We start from the raw sequence: 21,239 nt of genomic DNA, 5'->3' as shown, positions 1-21,239 counted from the left end.
TAAAGGGAAAATGGAAAAGAAAGTTGCAGAAAAGATAGAGAGTCTGTATTTAGTGAGATGGCCTAACTGCTATTCTTCAAACTATATTATCTTATAACTTCTTGAACTGATTGCTAACCTGACAGAAAACTAATCCAGCAGAAGGGAGATTTTTTTTCAGTGATTTTATGAGCTGAATTTGACTCATCAGTCAAGGGATAAGCAGCAGGACCATTACACCGTGCAAAGAGAAGCTTAGAACCAAGTAGCAAAAAGTAGGTGGTGAGGACAGTGGGAAAGAGACTACCTGTTACAAGAAGCTTCACTTCTCATTTGACTTCACTCTACAAACAAGATAGTGAAGGAGGAAAGAAAGGTCACTGGGAGAATTTTGATGGCAAGTTTCATAAGCTATGACTGATAATATTTCTAAATTAAAGGATTTGGACATGGAAACAATGTATATTTAGGTCACCAGAGGAACTCTGAATACACAGCAGCTAGTAAATGGTGATAAACATACAGATTTATTTTTGGTGCAGCCCTTCGTTTTACTGATAGAATTCTGTTTGGATGGAATCGTTTCCTGTATTTGTGAGATGTGCTTCCTCCCATTGTCCATGGTTAAGAGAAGCAAACCCTGAGAAGTCATCCTCGACTGCTCAATCTTATGTTGTATTATATATTTAAAAACAAAACAAAATAAAACAAAAAACATTTACGTTTCCATCAAATGAGGTACCCTTTATGAGGTACCTTCCTTGGATGTCTCCTTTGGGAAAGCTTTTCTTAAAAGTAGTTATCAAATGTGAAAGCTGGAGAGAGCACATTGGAGAGTTTGTTTGATTTGCTACCTTCTCCTAGTTTCTGATTCTGAAAGTCCCTCATACTACAGTCTGAATACTAATCTGTTGGACCAGTACAGCAATCACAATATCTGTCTCTGCTTATTCTCCAGTTAATTGCTTGCATTTGCATTGCTACATATAGACTACAGCAAGTGTTTGTGTGGGATATTGGTGAATTAGGTCAATATAACTACATTTCAATTTTGTAAAAGCGTTTGGATTAATGCATCTAGTAGGTAAATCTCAATCCTTACATTACCATTTAGATTACACCAATCAACTCCTTTGAAAAAGGGAGAATCACAATAGCTGTATGGTACGTGAAAATTATGAGGAAAATTAAAGAGCACAGTGCTGCTTTGTGAATGATTTTAGTTGTGTGAACTTAAAATGGTACAATTTCCATATAACCATTCTATGTGAAAAATATGGCTGAGGACTAAATTCAGTGGATAAACAACAGGAAATAAATTTGATTAAGAAATTAAGAATAAAGCCAAATACTGTATCTAGATAGAGGTATTAGTTTGTTCAGGATACATTATTATAATTACGGTCAGAAATTGATGCCTGTTAGAGAAGTCCTTGTGGAACATGTAGGTTTGTTAACAATGCCCATTTTATCATTAACTTTTAGTATTTCTTCAGTTAACAAATCCTAGAATCCACAGTTTTTGTATGTGTATATGATTAGCAGCTTTTCAGTGTTTGTATTTAGCATGTGTTTTTGTTGAAATCGTCTACGTGATTTATTCTTTTTCTACTTTGTTAATGTAAAAAATTTTGACTAATGGGCTTTCAAGTGGAAATTTGATTTTATACAAAATTTGGAAAAGCACTCTAGATTTCTAGATGATGATTACCATTTTCAAACTAAAATGTCGTAGTTTTATTGGTTCTCCAAGTTTGTTAAAAGCTTAAATTGGATGGTGGTAAGGTGCAATTTAGAATATGTAAAGAGAACGGAGATGTAAGAAAAAAAGCTGTATCGTGTTTGTGAATCATAACATAACTCTCAGGAAAATAAGGCAGACATGTAAGCAATCTTTGTGCCATATGAATTCTGTAAAAGATCATAGTGCATTATTTAGGGGTTTATATTTCATGCCGTGAACTTTGTAGTGCTGTGTGCCTTAGGTTTATCCTTTCTAGTTTGTGTCAAGGATTCTTTCTCTGTGTTGTAATGTTCTGATCTAGCTGCCAAGTGGCAAGGTTCTGAGAAGAGGAAAGACTGTCCCTTTAACTGGAAGTTTGAAGGGAAACGGAAAGAATGTGAATGTGTCTGTTAGAGCTTAACTGAGTCTAAGCATCGCTTACAAAGATAAGATGTTGTAGGAAGAGTTGCAAATCCTGGTACACGTTAACAGAAGCATTCACTGGGCTTTTTTCATCTTTCTGTAAAGTCTAGCTTATTACTTCTGTATGAGCTAAAATTATAGCACAGTGATGGAGTTAAAAAATACTAATTCTGTTTGTTGAGATGTCAAGTATGAATGTTTTTGTTCTGAGACCAGGACAACATATATTTTTATCTCCTATTTTTTTTTTTACATGTAGTTAATGTGGGTTTATGATGAAGATGTCGGAATGAATTGCAGAGAAGTTACCTTTGTCCCTGGCTTATACAAGATCTTTGATGAAATCCTTGGTACGTATAACAACGTTTTAGTATTATAAAGTACACATTATTTGAGAACTCTCAAAGCATTTTAATTTGTACCTAGGTTTAAATCACAGACTTAAGAGTTCCACTAAAATTCAGTGCATGGAAGTTTTAGCGCATGCCAGCACTGTAGAACAGTTTAAAATAGGGAAAGAGTGTTTTCAGCTAAACCTGCAATAAAGTATTACGGTTTGTATCTAAATGTCCAAACTAGGTCATTCTTTATGATCAATATTGTTACAAGATTTTTTAACCTACTAGGTTGTTCAGGCTAACAGTTTTAAGTAACTTTTGAAAGAGGACCATTTTTCTGAAAGACAGCTGAAAGTTATCAAAGCTAACTTAAATTATCATCTCATAAATCATTAAAACTATTTCCTTCGGTACAGGATGATAGTGGCACCTGTGGTGTTTCTTATATAGATTATTTCTAGATTTCAGACAGTTTTAAAATGCCTGCTGACTGAAGCACAAACAAATGATTTTTAGCAAATTCTGTCATAAGCCCGAGTCACTATGACTTACTAGCTTATGATATTCTCTTTGTGGCAAATACACATTGAAGCCTGACCAGTGGCAGAGTAATGCTACGTCTGAACAGTGTGCTGTCTGCTGAACTGATATTTTAGGTTAATTGACTTTATTCCTTTGACTAATGAAGTTTTTGAAGTTGTAAAGATTGGCAGATAAACATCGTGAAGTTAGAGGCTATTGAAGTCAGTGGACATTTTATCATGACCTTCACTGGATTCAGAGCATATGCACACCTCTTAAACTATGGTTTACAGTATTGCTGTTTTTGAGGCAGTATCTTGGCCAGCTGGAAAAGAAGGGTGGTTGGTTGGTTGGAAGGTTGATTGGCTTTTCACTCATTCCCTAATGTGAGAAATATGACACAGAAAACTTTCATCACTTATTTTTCAGTCTGCCTTATAAATGGAATATGCGGGCTTTTCACACTTTCATCTTGTCCCATTCAAAAGGAAAGTTGTTATCATGTCATTACAGTAGTACTGTGTGGCTTATTGCTTCTTTATGTAGCTCTGATGTGTGCCGTACAACATGTGGTTTAAGAGCTAGGGTCAGCTTAATAACATGATGAAAATTGGACTGTAGCTGTGCATGCTTTTAAATGAAACTGCTTGTAATGATTTTAGGAAAAACACTTCAAAATGTCTGCTAATATATAGAAATCCTTACTGCCTATTAAGACACCTTATGTTTACTGGATTCCTCTTCATGTCCCTAGCTGTTAGAGGGTTTTATTTTGGTTTGTTTTGTGAGTGATAAGACAAATGTTGAATATGATTTTAATGTTTTCTAATTTCTGTTGTTTGTAGTTAACATACATTGGAGTACAATTTAGTTAAATTGTAATCAAATATTAACCTCCAGTTATCCTTTTGATCCTAAATTGTGTAGAATGAGAGTAATTATAAGTCTCACAAAAACTTTAGAGAAAACTTTCTGCTATCAAAACACTTCTTAATGGATGTGACTTCATCAGGATTGGATTTTCCTGTTCAAATGGTGTGTCTGATGATGCATGCCATTTCCTAGGATTTTTAATCTATATGGCATAATATGTGTGATAAACATCCAAAGAAGTGCAGCAGAAGATGAATGAAGTGCTCAGTATGTTAAGAATAGTAGAAGAACAGGCTCACAAAATACACATTTATATTTATTTCTGAGGTAGTTTAAGTGCTAGAAATAGAATTAGTAATTTAAAAAAAATGAAAAATACCTTCTTATAGATGCTTGATCTTTTTTACTGAGGCTGGTAATAAGACAGAAAGTATATAAAAAGTTACCTGATTAAGAAATACCTAGACCCTTGTAACTTCTGGTGGAATGTGTATATTTTACAAATCAAACAATTAATTATTGTTACTAGAAAGTGTTGATTTGTTACTTTTTTTATAGTAAATGCTGCTGACAATAAGCAGAGGGACAAGAACATGACCTGTATTAAAATATCCATTGATCCGTAAGTAAAAGCATGCTTTCATTTACTTTCCCTGCCAGGGCTTCTGTAGTTTAGATTTGTACAAATGATTTTCCTAAATGAAAATGGATTTTTTTTAAACAAAAATAATCTTTCTGGAGTTATTTCCACTAGCTTCATATTTTAAGATTAAAAGGTTTTTAAGATTTAGAGTGGTTAGCAATAATTGCTACCATTATAAATTTATAGTAATTTGCTTTCCAAAACCACAAACCAACTGTCTGATTGAATGAAACTTAGAAGATTATAAAATCCATGATTATATGAAAGCTTGCCAATACAGAACTGTGACCCACAAGGTTACATATAAATCATAAACACCAACCTTGAGATTCTGTAACATAATTTTGTACCCCCTGAACTTGTATGTTAACTCCTTTAGGAGGAGGGTAAGGTTATGTTTAAGTTATCTCACTGAACCTGCAGATTGCAAATATGTCATTACCACTGTTTTTCCTAATTGAATACTTGAAATGAAGGGATACTTCCTAATTGAAGTACCATAGTTAAATACCTAGTGATAGGGTTCCCTTGGTTGTACCTTTTCAGTTACATTTAAACAAATAATTAATACTTTGGAGACCTAATTTCCACACATAACCCATGGGATAAATATGCTGAGAAGTCATTGTTCTTCAAGTTTTCAGTGCAGTATCAGTTTCTGTAGACCAAATCATTTTTATCATGGAGTAGGAGGGAAATGTTAGTGGTATACCTGTGATCTGTCACGATTTTGAACTCTCTGATATAATGCAAGAACACCTCAAGTGTTAATAATGCCAGATTCTGAGGAATTTGGGCATCGATGCATACAGTAAATTACAATGTTTATCATTAGTGAGAGTGAGTTTTAAATAGAACGTAACTTGATTTTGTCTGGGTGGACTTCCATGAAACCTGTAAAGCTGTATCTCCAACTTAAATGCAATTCTGTCCCAAAACCTTGGGATTCTGTTGGAGATTCTGTTGGCTGATAGTGAATACTGTTTAAATGAACTTTGGGGGGGATTATTTTAGTGATATAAAGTACTGTCATGTGTAGGCAGTTACGCTTCTCCTCAGACATACACTAAGCAAAAAGAACTGGTTTTTATAATTAAAATTGTTAGAGCTGTGAATAGAGATAGTAAGAATATGATGTTTTCTTGTAATTTATGCAGTTACCGAAGCATGTAAAATGTGTGCAGGGGTCATTTTTCAGGATTACATTAATTGGTTTAATGTCTTTCTTTACTATTTTGTAGGGAATCAAACATCATCAGCATATGGAATAATGGGAAGGGTATACCAGTTGTGGAACACAAAGTAGAAAAAGTATACGTTCCTGCTTTAATCTTTGGGCAGCTGTTAACATCTAGCAACTACGACGATGATGAGAAAAAAGTTACAGGCAAGGCTATTTAACTTGCTTTGTTTTATTCAGTGAAACGAGTCTGCTTATCAGTGTGCTTTCTCCTTTTACTTTTTCTACTCTTTTTCATAATGGATGATCACCTAGTCACCATTACCAGAGTTCTTTGTATGAATAAAGCGACTTTAAAAAAAAGTATTTTTTAATAACAATGTTGACGTAAAATTTTACATTTACATATTTAATGTCAGTAATCATTACTCAGTTAAAAAAAGCCATTTTAATTATGTCATATGCAAGCACTAAAACATTTATGCAGTTGAAATGAAGAAAAGAATAATTTCAATAAAGTAGCCTCTGATTTATTATCCTAATTATGAAGTACCTGTAATTTAGATCATGAATGAGAGTTCTGTTTTATCCTACTTGACATATTTAGCCCATATTGTGATGACTTTAGAGATTTCTTTTCAGAAAGCATGCAGCAATGAATTGATTTTATTTGAAAATTAATATAGTGTATTAGAAATTCCTCTGAGTTTCCAGGGAAATAAAGCATGATTTCAGTCTATTTATGGGTTTTGATCATGAATTGTTGCCAAGAAGAGGTGACCTAACTTCTTTACCTCTGAACTTCTGTTCTCTCTGCTTCTCTTCTGTCAGGGCTAGTGAGTGTGTGGTTGTGGAATGAGTTGTCTCTGAACATGAATTAGTTTTCAGGTGTCTTGGGATGTTGTGGTTACTTGCCTTTCAGCAGGCAACTTCTAGATCAACATAGGGGAGGAGCAAAGGGCTCCTTATTGAAGCAGAAGCAGTTCTACCAGATTGTAGGTAGTGTGAGACTATAAATCTGGCAACCTTTGATAGCTGTTGACATATGGCCCAATTTTTATCTTACATAGGATTGTTTTACTTCATTCACATACTCTCTGTGTATCATAAATAAAGTTCTGCTATAGAAACATACTGTATTTTATTTTTTCAGGTGGTCGTAATGGCTATGGCGCAAAACTTTGTAACATATTTAGTACAAAGTTTACAGTTGAAACTGCTTGCAAGGAATACAAACACAGCTTTAAGCAGGTACAGAAATAATCTCAATTTTTTTCTCTTTTCTGTAGTTATAGGATTAAAATTTAAAACTTTTTCTATATTTCATAAAGTGAATTGCGCAACATTGAAATGTAAAGGACATATAGGCAATGCAGGCCAGATTAGTTCAGTCAGTTAAATGGGTATTTTTGCATACTAGAATTTAGTGCGTTGGTTTGGCTTGGTTTGGTGGTTTTTTCTTTTTCTTTTTTTTTTTTTTTTGGTTGGTTGCTTTGTTTTCTCTAAGTAATAATTTTATTAGAAGTACTAGATGACTAAAAATGAAAAATTCCTGCTGTTAAAACTGAGGTTTATCCACATGCAGGTGAAAACTATGCTTAATTGAAACATCTTGTAATTATGGTATGATTTGTCAGGAAAAAAAACTACTTAGTTGTGTAAACATTAAAACAGTTATCTAGATCATTTTATATAGTGTCAGGAAAAAAAATTTTAATGTATAGGTCATGAATTACATCAGCATAACTGTACTTTGGTACAAAAATACTCTACATGAACGCATTGCTCATAATTATAACTGTCAGCACGAGGTCCAAGGATTGCGTGTATCCTGATTTACTGTATCTAGCTTTGAGCTGGCTACCTTTATAAGTGTTTGAAGAACTTTGGACAATTACCAAAGTTCCTTGGCTTTGGAATCTTTCACAGTTAGTGGCTTATTTCTCTTTTTCCCTGGACTATTTCTAGTTGTGCGGTCTTGTTACTGACAAAAACAATACATTTCAGTGTTTTATCTGTCTCTTTAAAAATGTAACGTTTTATACTAACTGCTTAAATGCAATTTAATAAAAGCACAGCCACAAAGTTGCTATGTCAGAGACCAGTGAGTCTTTTTATGGGGACTAATAAGCCCCTCTACAGATGCCTGTAGTAGATGGCAATAAAGACCATGTAGCTAGTTCACTTGTTTTTTGGTTAGTTTTGTGGTAGGATCTATTTACATTTGAACTGTGTCTATCTATGTAAATGATCCCTGTATATTTACAGAAACCACAAATCTGATGTCACCAATACTTGTGCAATTCTTGGTAAAGCAATTAATTTCATGCCTAAAATTTTACCGGGGGAAACCTCTAAAAGGCATCTGTGAAATTCCAGTTGTGTAGCTGTTGCAGCCCTAGCATAGCTGGAAAGTGGAACGAGGGAGGAGGTTAACATCTTGTATTTAAACTAATATCTAAAATGTTTTGTTTCCAAAGACTTGGATGAACAATATGATGAAGACTTCTGAACCCAAGATTAAGCATTTTGAAGGTGATGACTACACATGCATTACATTCCAACCAGATCTATCTAAATTTAAAATGGAAAAACTTGACAAGGATATTGTGTCCCTCATGACAAGAAGAGCATATGATTTGGCTGGCTCATGCAAAGGAGTCAAAGTTATGTTGAATGGGAAGAAGTTACCTGTAAGAGCCTCTTTCAAATTATTTTAAGTGGACTGAGTATTTAATGTGAATAATAGTAATTGTTATCTGTGTTACTCATAGGTAAATGGATTCCGCAGTTACGTAGATCTTTACGTAAAGGACAAGCTGGATGAAACTGGAGTCGCACTCAAAGTTATTCATGAAGTTGTGAATGAACGATGGGATGTGTGCCTAACTTTAAGTGAAAAAGGATTTCAGCAAATCAGCTTTGTAAATAGTATAGCTACCACAAAGGTGAGTAGTTGTAATTACATTAAGTAGTAAAAATGATAATGATAAAAATACACGCCTAGTCAGACATTTAAAAAAAAAACTGGGTTACTAAAATAGGTGAGATAATCTTTTGCATGAGAGGATCTGGCAAAGCAATTGAATGCAAAATACAATCATAGAAGTATTTCTGAATATGCACTAGTTCTTAAAAATACTAGTAATCATTATCATACTGATGTCTTACATGAACATACATGTTATTGGTTAATGATAAAGTGAATGAAACTTTGACTATTCCTTAGTCAAAATACTTTATTCCTTCATTTTTAACACATAGTAGTAAAATAATTCTGAAATTAAGGTGAAAAAAGAATATGTACAAAGCCCTTTGAAGCTGGTAGCAAGTTTTGTGGAGAAAAAAATGGCTTTTGATAGTCATGAAAAGTGGTGTTCTATTTATTTCTTTATGATGTATAAAACTGGCCTGAAATGTTGAGATATATTTTGTTTCATCTTTGTTTCTACATAAAGGATCTATGTGTTCTCTGTTCTTACTAGAAACTACAGAAGTAGCAAATGTTACCATAGCAAATCTTCAGTTATGACAAGCAAGGAATCTGCTCAGCATACTAAAATACAGCCTTTGTGCTTCTCAGGTATTGGAGTGGTCAGGCACCAAGGCAATCACCTGAAATTCATTAGCATAACTCATTTATGCCAGTTTGATATGGCCCAAGTTAAGATACTTGGGATTCACCAAGGTGAAAGAAAGTCTTTGCTGATTTTTACTGTTCACTACTTACACCAGATGAGTGACTGACCTATAGAGTCAAGCAATCCCATTAATTTATGAGTCTGTTTTTAGACAATCTTAACCATGAGTTTCCCAGGAAGATTATAATGGTAAGGATTTGTATTCAGGCACTTAATAGTCACTCCTTGCTCAAATCTCCTCTGGAAGAGTCAAACAAGAAAACCCTAATGGTAGCACAAGTGTTTCATAAGCCCTGGTGGGTGCAAGAAATAGGGTGTCTAGTCTAGGTAGATGCTCAGAAATATTAGTGTTCATTTTGGTGTGTAGTCGGTGCTTAGGTGATATATAATTTTTACTATATAATTTCCTTCAATCTCATTTTCAAGAAGGTCAACCAATGTTCAGTGCTAAGGGTAATAAATAACTTCAGTGAAGAATACTTACATTTAAAATGTGCATTTTAATTAAATGTTTATCTGATACTACCCAAAACAAGGGATAGCAAACATATATGGTAATTAGAAGGCTAAAACTTAGTTCTAATTCAGGCCTATTTATGCAACATAAAGAAGAAAAATAGCATGATCTTAATGATAGATATCGTACCTTTATGAAGATGCTGGCATGTGGAGAAACTTTTAATGTTTGGTATCAGATTAAGAAAATATATTGGGAAAAAGAATACTTATTGACTCAAGTAAATATATTGCATACACGTACTCAAAGGATAATGAATTTCACTCCTTTGGATCAATTTTCATCCATCATGCAGTTACACATGCACATTATTGTCATTTGTTAAGAAAATTCATAGAAAAAGTACTGTGTATTCTTCAAAGGTAAGTGTTGTAATTTCTAGTTTTTCCCACTCTCCCAATCCATGCCTTATGTGTGTCACTGGATGTGGAATGTTCGGGGCCGGTGAACCACCTCACCAGCAATTGATGTGCAACTACCCACTGATGAGACATAATGGCTAGTAACTAACTGCGTCAACTACCTGTTCCCTTATCTGCTAACAGGTGAGGAGCTCATTTCAGCTGTTTTTTGGTTATTTATCACTGTTTGCTGAAAGCTTTTCATTTCTGTTTCTGGATAAATTTCACCCAGTGGTAACTTCCCTTCAACCTTTTTTTAAACTCGCTTCAAATTCCGAACAAGTTTTTTAGGCTGATGGGGTTTTTTTTTTGAGGGGTGGGTAGAAAGTCAGTGAGGTGAGGCACAACTCCATTGTTTTGTTATTGTAAATTTGTTACCTTGATCAGGTCCCTGCGTATTCACAATTTTGCCACAGAATTTGACTTCAGACTCTGAGGCTGAAAGAATGCTTGTAGCTATTCTGGTTTTGCAGGTAACCTTTTAGTGAGACTTGTGCGTAAACTAATTAAACACTCTCTTCCCAAGTTCTCAATTTCAAATTGCAACTTTAGCAGAAATTGTAGTAAAGCTTCAGTTGTTAACTTATCAATCTAGTTATATTTTGACATAGTATGACAGCACCACTGATTGTAATACTAGTTATCACTTCAGCAGAAAAAATTCAGCTGATATGGATGCAGTGCCAGATACTGGATGCAGGGAGCAGCGCAACCTGTTAAAATTTGCTGGAGTTCGGAAAGAAATTCAGGACCATTCCACAACTTGGCATTCAATTTCAAAATTATTCTAATAAAATAAACATAGTAGCAAAATTTAATATATACAATGCAAAAAAAAAGATATAATGCAAAATAAAATAGGGTTTATTTATATAGCTGATTCAGTAAGAACTTCAAATTTATAATCAGCTTCTGAATTTGTTTGTTGCAAGAAAGGTTTATCTGTTTATACAGTTTAAATATAGCTTACATCAGAATTAATGGAGGCAGCTGATGATAGTATTGGTAGGGTGTATGCAGGAGACAGGCTGTGTTTCACTTTCAAGATTTTAGCTGATTTCATCTTAAATTTTTAAAATGGATTCTACCTTAACGGCTACCTTCTGGGAGAAAAAGGCTTTGCAGTTATAGTTCTCTTTTTCATAATACATAGCAATAATAATCATTAACAGCCCTCCAGTTTTAGAGGCTATTTTTCTTTTTCTGTCTTGTATTAAAATTTACTGACAGTTGGGGCAGTTATAGGCTGTTATGCTTCTAGAGTGGGTAAATGTGCCACCTACTGGTGAAATGGTTGAAAGGTTCCCAGCTTTGAGCTCTGAACATCCCTCACTCAATGCTACACACTAAGAATGGACACAGGAATGGGGAACTGTTATAAAAACTAATATCTTCTAAGAGCAAGAATTACTGGTAAGTAACCAGTTTTTGATATGTCAGCTGTTAGTTTTGCCAAAATATTTGAAGTGCTAAAACTAAGCTTTTCTAATCCACTTGTACATACTCTGTTACACTGAAATAAGATATATTAATGTAAGCATAAGCTTTTAACAGTATGATAAGTAAAAACATTGTATTTAAAATTGCCATTAAAATGTGGAATGTTTTTGAAATACATCTTAAGATATTTTCCTGTGGTAGCTGAAACTCACCCATATATGAATAAAAACATTTTTTTTTTCAAAGAAATGTTGTGAAATGACATTAACAATCAAAAAAATACTCATGTGTGCTGCTTCATTGGTGGTTTGTATTGCTGTTTAATAGGTGGCTTTGAAAACTGACAGAAACCATATATAGTTTCTTTGAAGTTACAGGTACCGGTTAGTTCATGTTTAAAAATATTAACCATCTTGAGCCATTTTTTCTCCTCTCTTTTTTTATTGTCATCTTACCTTTCTACATGAAGTTGAGAACACAGCTCCTATCTCTCCTGTCAATCCAGCCACTTTGTCTTTTTCAGTCTTTTCAGATGCCTCCTGTGTCTTAAAATTCTAAATCCTAGCTTTTGTTTTTCTCTTGCTTGTTGTTTGTTATTTCTTTTCTTCTTTTTGCCTGATGCTTTTTCTTTTTTTCCCATTTCTTATTTCTTATTGCCTTATATTTCCTTATTGCCTGTGGATAGCTTTCTTTCTCCTCAGTTCTTTTTTAAAAACAGCTTTAATGTTGGACTTTTTTTTTAAATTTGTTATCTGGGAATCAATGTCTCCATAGATGTGGTTCCTTTTTTGCCATAATGCAGATTAGTCTGAACAAGAACCTTTAGTTAGTCTGTAGTTTTGTAAGGCAATAATCAATGTTAAGCAAAGGCGGTCTTCTGAGTGAATTAGTGGGCACTGAGCTGTATTATTAATGAGAATTTTTAAGCAGTGGTCTTGATAACACTGCAAAATACAAAGAAAAGCCAAAGAAAACTAATCTAAGCAAGAATGAAGCCGTACTTCTCCATTCCCCTTTCTGTTGTTTATTTCAGTGGGAGATTTTTCTGCCTTTACAATGATTCACAGTGTTTCTTTTAATCTGAAAAGTTTTCATTCAAGGAAATTATACAAACACGCTAGCTTCTGTTTACATGAAAGGATTTGAGGTCCTGTCCTCAGTCAAACTTCTCTGAGAAAAGTTGCCTCATGGTGATATTGTTTTCTCCATTGAGATTCTAGACAAATTCAGTGTCTTACAGTCTACTTACAGCCATTTCTGTTCATCAGCTTTAGATCTCCTGCTAGTCTTACTGAACAGTGGCATAAGATTCTTTTGTCCCTCTATTGCAAATTTCAGATCATTCAATAACTCAGTTTCTCTGAACTGACAGCAGTCAGTCTGGTTCAATTACATCACCATATATGCTATTTCTGAAAGAGGTTTTAAAACTTGGCTGAGTGCTCTGATCTCCTCATATACCTCCTCTTTTTATCAAGAGGTGAAAGAAAGTAAGTACTGATAAGATTATTTTTTACTCTCCAGATAGTTTCTGCAAATTTTTATCTCCTCTTAAAAATACCGAGAGGAAATCCCAAATATATTTATTGCACTTGGAAGAAGAGAAGCTAAACTGACAAGACAACAAAATACATTCCCAACCCATCTATGTTAGGTGTTTTTTCTACTGCTTGTTTTCCACTTCTGAGGACGATTATCTTTTTTTTAAAAAACAGACTGTAGTGTTATCAGCAGCCGAACTAATCTAGCAGTATACTGTCACCAAAAGAAGACACATCATTTGTAGTCTTTTTACTGTTGTAGTTTTGTTATTGCTGCTGTTGTTGTTTTCAGCTTTCAGATACCAAGGGCTCTAGGACTATTCATATTTTGATATTTTTCGAAAGAAAGCCTGCTGTTTCACCTGTAAGGGAATTTGTGCCACCTTGGATTTGTAAATATTTAAGTATATTTATCACTGTTGGTTTACAACAATTTAGTCAGTGTTCTATAGATTAAAGACTGCAGGATACATATCTTCAAATACTAGTTGTTGTTCCTGATCTGGAATGTTTTGTTTATGATCATTCTTCATGGGCTCTAATCTCATTTAATACAAAACAATTACTTTTTCTCAATCTATGATGTGAATCCTTCTAAGATGCATTTGCCACACTTAGTAGGATTTTCTGTGTGTATTCATTACTTAATTATTATACAGTTCCATTTTCTTCTAAAAAAAAAAAGATTTCTAGATCCTATGGAACACAAGTTAGCTTTGTTCATTTAGGTATCACATAGTTCATCATTTTGTTCATTTAGGTAATCACAGTTTTCCTGTGATTGTTTCTTTAGTTGATAAACTTTGTATTGTTTCCATCTTTACTAGTAGTTCTGATTCAGATTGCTTCTGAATTATATAGTATACCCCCAAATTGTTAGGTTTCTTTTACACACATAAATCATAAGTCATTTTTATGATTTAACAGATCTAGAATAGACCTTTTTCTAGAAAGCTCATGTAAAATGCCTTCATCTGTCTCAAAATGGTTTGTGTTCTAACAGTATGTTTTGGGTTCTTTTTGTAGCTGGGTTTAAAGTTTACATCCAAAGAGAGCTGTAGCTAGAGAATATGGTAGAAGCCTGAGGGCACCTTCTGGAAATGCCTGAATTGGAAGTGTGGGAGTGGAACATAATCTTACTTGTTCAAATGCTTAGCTCTTTCCTAGTTAGACTGAATTATATCAATAGTAATAGCTTTCCTTGCAATAGTTGGAAATGTGACTGGACTCCTTGGTTGCTACAGGACAGGTGGCAACATGGTTATGTAGCTACCAGTTACTGCCCCTTGCTATGGGCTTGGTTTGCCAGCTTGGAGTTATCAGCATGCCCTGTGTTTATTTCTTGTTGCTACATTAGATAGGACTAGGTAGCAATTTCAGCTTCTTATGAGTTTTTAGTAGGACTGCTCATCTTTTTAAGGTTATCTTGCTCTGTTCTTTTTTAGTTGTCTAGATCTTGTGGCTTGCTAGCACTGGGCTAGCAAAGAATGGTAATAGCGTTTATTCAAGGATTTCTGTAAATAAAGTTATTAAAAAGTTGAAGTGACTTTTGGGAAGGAATGAATAGATATAGGTGCTCTATATCTGAGAGTGAGCTTCTGGACTTTTTTTATGAATCAAGTCCTTATAGTATAGGAGAGTTTAATTTGATGAAAGAATGTGTAACGTTTTCTGTTCAAAGTTATTTATGTGCCTGCCAGAAAGATACCCATGGACAGCCATGTGGTGTTGCAGGTACCATCCCAGTGTTACAGAGTCATCTTCAGATCTGCCATGCACATTCCTAAGGTTGTATATCCAGTTATAAGCTGTAAGCAGCTACATTTGCAGCCCACAACTGTACAGTGAAGAAAAGTCTACTGCTTCTTCTATTCCATGTCACATCTGTCCTCCTCACTGTAATCAAGTCTGAATGACATAAAAGAGAAATTTAAAAACAAAATTTCCTTCATTATCTAACAATGTGCATTGGTTTCCAACTTCAAAATTACAGGAATTTTGTTAATAAGGTTAAAATCTGTTGGGAAATTCAGTGTGTTCATTTTTTTCTTTCCTCATTAAGGGTGGTAGGCATGTTGATTACGTGGTGGATCAGGTTGTGGGCAAACTGATAGAAGTGGTGAAAAAGAAGAACAAAGCTGGAGTTTCAGTGAAACCATTTCAGGCAAGTAACTTTGTACAAAAATGTTTTATGTACAAATGTATTGGTAAAGATGAAGATGGTCATTTTGTTAAATAAATTGTTTTCTACGTTTCAACAGGTGAAGAATCATATATGGGTTTTTGTTAATTGCTTGATTGAAAACCCATCTTTTGATTCCCAGACAAAGGAAAACATGACATTGCAGCCTAAAAGTTTTGGGTCCAAGTGCCAGCTATCTGAGAAATTTTTTAAAGCAGTAAGTAAAGCTTCTTTCTTTTTTATTTCAGTGAAGCAAGAATTGACATATTGGATCTTCTTCATACAATCTTCTGCTACATGTATGTTATATAGCAGAAGTCTACTTGGTGTGTTATGGTACAGTGACGTTAGCATACTACAAAAATAGGATGGAGGAACGAACTTTTGTTCATTCTCTGGCCTTAATAATGGAAGCCGTGACTGTATTTTAGCTGTTGCCCCAGGTTTACGGGTGATTTTCATCTGAAGAGCTGTTTTTTTGCAGATTGTGATATTTTTTCTGGTAAAATGTATTTGACTCTTTCAGTAAGGAGAACGATGTTCCTGCTGGTACTCTGGGCATTTAAACTTAACTCATTGTATTGTATTGTATTCCTCTAATTCTTTGTTACTAGTGGCATTCTTACAAAACTTAGAGGAAAAAGAACAGTCTTTCATTTATTCTCCAGATTTTGCTATATATGTTGTCTTTGTCAGTGTGTTTAGTTTACAGTATTTCTGGTATTCCTGGAAGTTTGAACATTGATCTCCAGAGGTGTTAAATGTGCAGAAGAATCTCTATCTAATGAGTTTCATATTGTGGGGGGATAGTGAAAAGCCAAAGCTCATATTATTTTGCTCCTTTTCCTTTGATGTGAAATCAGACTTAAAGCAGTTTTCGTATAGAAAATGTGCTGTATTCTCTCTTTGCTGCAGGTGTATTTCCTAAAGTGTTATCAGTTTGTCAAGTGCTTCTGTTAATAGTCAGTGAAGAGCCATATTCTTAAATGCTTTTGTGCCTTCCAACCATTTTCAGAATTTCCAAGGAAACCTCAAATGGCTGTATTATATACTATAAGTTTACTTTTTCCTGCAAAATCCAGGAAGCAGATGCTTAGTACCTAAAATGTCTCAGCACATCAACCACACAACATAGGATAACTTCTTATTAGGTCTTGATCCACTTTTCTTCCTTCCTTGCCATCAAGGGTGAGGAAAGAAGCTGGGAGAGTGTTGTGCTTTGGTTTTGTGTGATTGATGTGCTAGACATTAAGGTGTGTGTTAATTCTTTGGCCTTTTATATGTTGCAATTTTTAAAATGTAAAGGATCAGCTTAAAATTGATAGATGAGAATCTACCATGTGACGTTTACTTTTCTCAACCAGAGTTCTAATCTGTTGCTTATAGGCCTCTAACTGTGGTATCATAGAGAGTATTTTGAATTGGGTCAAATTTAAGGCACAGACTCAGCTGAACAAAAAATGCTCATCTGTGAAACACAGTAAAATCAAAGGCATTCCAAAACTGGATGATGCTAATGATGCAGGTAAGATCACTTATTTTTACTATCTTTTGTTTTCCACAGATTTTTTCAGAGGCATCATTGTTTTAAACCTGACTTTATTTCTTATCTATGTATATTTTTTAATAAAAAAATCTTCATAGTTCTTAAACTAGTTTTCTAAACTTCCTAGTGCTAGAATTAAAGCATGATGATGAGTTTGATCTTAGGAATGCCATCTTTTTTCCATTAGAGAATTAGTGTAGCTGAATGAAAATAGCAACGTAGTTACATATTGAAAGAGCATGAATTTTCAAGTTGTGGTTTCAAAAACACAAAGACACCAGAAACTTGGATACCTTATACTTAAATATTTTTCTACTGCTTAATTGTTCTTAGATGGGGAGCAGGAACTTTGCATCTCTTAGGGAGATTTATTGAAGATCTAGGACATATTAAATTTCTCATAGTGAAGGCATTTCACATTCAGGAGTATCCACTCAAGAAGACAGAGAGATGTTCAGTTTCTAAATAAGAAACTGACTTTCTGACGTGCTACATATACTAGCAGGAGAGTTTTAGACCAGAAGATTGTCGTGCTAGAATTAGTAAAAAGTCTGTAGGAATTTTTTCTTCTTTTGTACGAGATGTGAGCTCCTTAAAAAGCTGCTTTTGTTGAGAAAGAAAAGGTGGAGGATGTTACTGAGGACTGACTCCTTCAGTGTGACTGAGAATGTGTCAGTTGCTCTGCTCTTAAGAACTTATCTCAATGAATTTATTGACTGCACCTGACTGAAAGCTTGATTTTTCTCCCAAGTTCTGTTATTTTTTTAGATATGTGTCCAGAAAAATACCAGAAAGGCACACTGTGCTTCCATGAAATTGATCACTAATGATCATATGATTCCAGAACATGATGCACCCGGGTGATAATCACATTTGTTGTTTGCAATTCTTTTAGGGGAAAAAAAGGTTCATAGGTATACTCTGTTTTGATTCTACCTTGCTGATGGCATCATAACTGTATCTTTTGGCACAGTGTGAATACCTGCGTAATTTAGATTAAATTAAGGCATATGTCTGATTTAGATGACCAAAGATAATGAATGTAAGTTCTGTATAATTGGAAGTGGTGAGTTGTTTTTCACAAAGTTGTACAGACTCAGAATTGCGCTAACAAGAAATATTCATTTCTGAGAATGTATAATAAGCTACAATGTTCTGATCTTTTGAGCTTTTCTTCCAATCTTTTTTACACTTTCCTGGCTTTAGCCTCTGCAGAATTATACAAACAAAGTAGTTCGAAATTACCTCCGCAAACATAGTATGAGGAAAGGGGAAATGCAGAAGGTGAAATAACTCCCATATATAACTCAGATATGCATAATGTGTGTGTGTAAGTAATTTTCAGATAGTTTGTGAAATAGTAAAGGTACAGAAACAATCTGGTAATAATTTTTGCTGTTGTTTTTTTTTGTTATTGTATTTCTTTTTGTGTGCAGATTTGTTGGGACCACTACATAAGACATGCCATTGCATTTCAATTTCCTCCTTGTCCCAGAGTGATCGCAGTGTATTGCTAAGGACAGAGATACTCCATCCTGTAGTATAATTTTAGTAGTATGGGAAGTCATTCTTGAAACAGAAAATAATTTTATTTAAATGATCGAACATACAGTTTAGGAGTAATATTCATGACTGGTTCAATTGTGTTCCTATTATTTGAATTGAAACACTAAGCTTTCTGTTTTCCTGCTTTGCTTCTACTCCTTCCTGAACTACAGGTGGCAAACATTCCTTGGACTGCACGCTAATATTAACAGAAGGAGACTCTGCCAAATCTTTAGCTGTCTCTGGCTTAGGTGTTATTGGCCGAGACAGATACGGAGTATTCCCACTCAGGGGTAAAATTCTCAATGTTCGAGAAGCTTCTCACAAACAGGTAAGTAGTCTTGTCAGTTTGTTTTGGCTGACAAGTGGATGTATTGTGATTATTATTTCTAAGGTTACATCATTGTATTTTCATTTTTATTTTTTCATGAAAATTTTGTGACCAGGATTTTGTAAATGACTAGCTACTTTGAAGCCTGTGATAAAATCCTGAGCTGGAAATATTAAGTGAATACTGAGATGATAAACTTCATTTTTTTTTTTCCTCCACAAATGCAGGGGGATCCTGCTATGACTAACACTTTACATGAACACTTAAGAAAACAACAGTTATATTCTCTCAATTGACAAGTAATTTCATTGACTCCCAGCATGAAGCAGTAGCACTATTGACCGTTTGATTCTGTTGCTCTCCATATTTTGTCTTTTTTAAGAGTTTTGTTGCAGATCCCTAGAGAAATTATGGAAAGAGAAGGCAGTTTTGTGGGATGACTTTTTGTTAATATCCACCTTTCTCTCTGCCTTCTGAACCCAAAGTGCTGAAACTGTGGAGGAGAAAAGGTAGTGGTATAGTCTCAGGGATGTACATATACAGAAGAAATATTTATCTGTGTGAGGGCTGCAAGGGCTTAGGGATGAGGAGGTTATGATTTTGAGGTAGGGGTACTTAGATAAAATAGCTATAAAGCCCATATTAAAAAGATTGGGGTGTTTCTGAATTTCTGCTTTTTATATTAACCACAAAGATAACTTTTTCATACAGATCATGGAAAATGCAGAAATCAACAACATCATCAAAATAGTTGGACTACAATACAAGAAAAGCTATGAAGATCCAGAATCTCTAAAAAGTCTGAGATATGGAAAAATTATGATAATGACGGATCAGGTTAGTTTGAAATTCATAGCTTTTAATATACAGGGCTTCTTTAAACGTGTATTGCTGAAGTCTTGTAGACTGCATTTTTGTGCATTATAACCCGAGACTGCCTCAGGACAATATAGATGTATTCAGAGGAAATCTCTAATGTATGAGATTTCTTTTAGGGAATAAATTATCTATATGTTGTTTTTGTTACTCCAAATGAACAACTGAACTTTGCTGCACTGTAGCAGAGAAGCCAAACACAAATAATAAGTAATGTAATAATAAAAACACGTATAAACAAGAATGCTTTTGATCAATCAAAAATATGTTGAAAGTGCATACAAAATTGAACAGTAGATGAAGTTATAATGTTAGGTAGTCTGGGAGAGATAAGAATGAAGACAGTTATTTTTGTATATTCTCATGAAGTGTGTGCCTGTGTAGCGATAAGCAGGACTAACGCGATGGAAATAGCATTACAAAAGGTGGAAGGAAAATACAGCACTCACCCGGATCGGAAGATTTGGGGCTTGCAGGAAAAGGCTTCCACCAAGGAGGGATCTCCAGGAAGAGATCCTTCCTTAGGGGCAGTCAGCCCTTAAATGAGGCCTAAGAGGGGTGGAGCCAGGCTCCACCCCTTCTGGTTGCACAGGTGAATTGCCTTCACCTGTGCTCCCAGGGCTGACTGGGTCTTTCCTCCAGGTGCTCAATCGGTGGTTCAGGCCATGACTCAGCAGTTCCCATACAGCCTGTTGTTCTGATTCGTAAAAGTCTAGTTATCCTGTGCTTTAGATAATTACGAAAACTTTGTGATTTTATTTTATTTTATTTTATTTTGTTTTGTTTTCCTGAAGTGGTCAAACTATCAAACATTTTATCACTAATGAGAAGTGTGGGCCAGGCTTGGCTTTTTTCCACAGATTCAGCTCCGTGTTGTCCAGGAGAACTGTCTAGTTCTCAGACAAAACATGTCATAGGCAAAGAACCCTGTGAGTCATAGCTGTGCATGTAGTTTGGAAGAGCTAATTATTAGCTAAGGGACCGTGCTGTTCATAAGTGGCTGTTTTATACCAAGATTAAGTTCAGAATCCAAATTAAACCTAACTCTTCCCTTCTATGTGTTCTGTCAGCAAATATTGTTTTGATGTATCCTGGCCAGTGTGATCTATTTATCCTTGCGACTAGACTTTTTCATTCACTGGCACTCTTGTTTTGGTCTTGCGGTGGGTGAGGCTTTGACATTTTATGAAATTGCTTTGTATTTTCATGTCTGATTTAGGATCAGGATGGATCTCACATAAAAGGCTTGTTGATCAATTTTATTCATCACAATTGGCCATCACTGTTGAAACATGGTTTTCTTGAGGAATTCATCACTCCTATTGTAAAGGTACGGGTTCTGTTGATGAAATTTTACTTTTTAATTCACAGTGCAACAGAAAAGTTGATTAGTGTTTTTTTTGTTTTGTTTTCATTTTTTTTTAAAGGCAAGCAAAAATAAGCAAGAACTTTCATTCTATAGTATTCCTGAATTTGACGAGTGGAAGAAACATATGGAAAATCATAAAGCATGGAAGATAAAATATTACAAAGGTTTG

At 34.6% G+C, this 21,239-nt stretch overlaps 1 protein-coding gene across 4 annotated transcripts in view; it reads left to right on the top strand.

Annotated features, from left to right (window-relative positions):
- TOP2B (topoisomerase (DNA) II beta) overlaps positions 1-21,239 on the top strand; it is a 64,330-nt gene that overhangs the window by 17,606 nt on the left and 25,485 nt on the right. For all 4 annotated transcript variants that reach the window (XM_021385645.1, XM_021385642.1, XM_021385644.1 and 1 more), the window contains exons 3-15: positions 2,385-2,475; positions 4,417-4,480; positions 5,743-5,888; positions 6,835-6,932; positions 8,162-8,374; positions 8,456-8,629; positions 15,284-15,385; positions 15,483-15,620; positions 16,790-16,928; positions 18,668-18,825; positions 19,537-19,662; positions 20,921-21,031; positions 21,129-21,234. In XM_021385645.1, coding sequence (XP_021241320.1) covers positions 2,385-2,475; positions 4,417-4,480; positions 5,743-5,888; positions 6,835-6,932; positions 8,162-8,374; positions 8,456-8,629; positions 15,284-15,385; positions 15,483-15,620; positions 16,790-16,928; positions 18,668-18,825; positions 19,537-19,662; positions 20,921-21,031; positions 21,129-21,234 — 1,666 coding nt within the window. The remainder of the gene's footprint in view (positions 1-2,384; positions 2,476-4,416; positions 4,481-5,742; positions 5,889-6,834; positions 6,933-8,161; positions 8,375-8,455; positions 8,630-15,283; positions 15,386-15,482; positions 15,621-16,789; positions 16,929-18,667; positions 18,826-19,536; positions 19,663-20,920; positions 21,032-21,128; positions 21,235-21,239) is intronic.

Source organism: Numida meleagris, chromosome 2 (genome assembly GCF_002078875.1).
Source record: "Numida meleagris isolate 19003 breed g44 Domestic line chromosome 2, NumMel1.0, whole genome shotgun sequence".
Classification (NCBI taxonomy): Eukaryota; Metazoa; Chordata; class Aves; order Galliformes; family Numididae; genus Numida; species Numida meleagris.
Note: the sequence above shows the minus strand (reverse complement) of the source record. Positions and strands in the feature narration are given on the sequence as shown.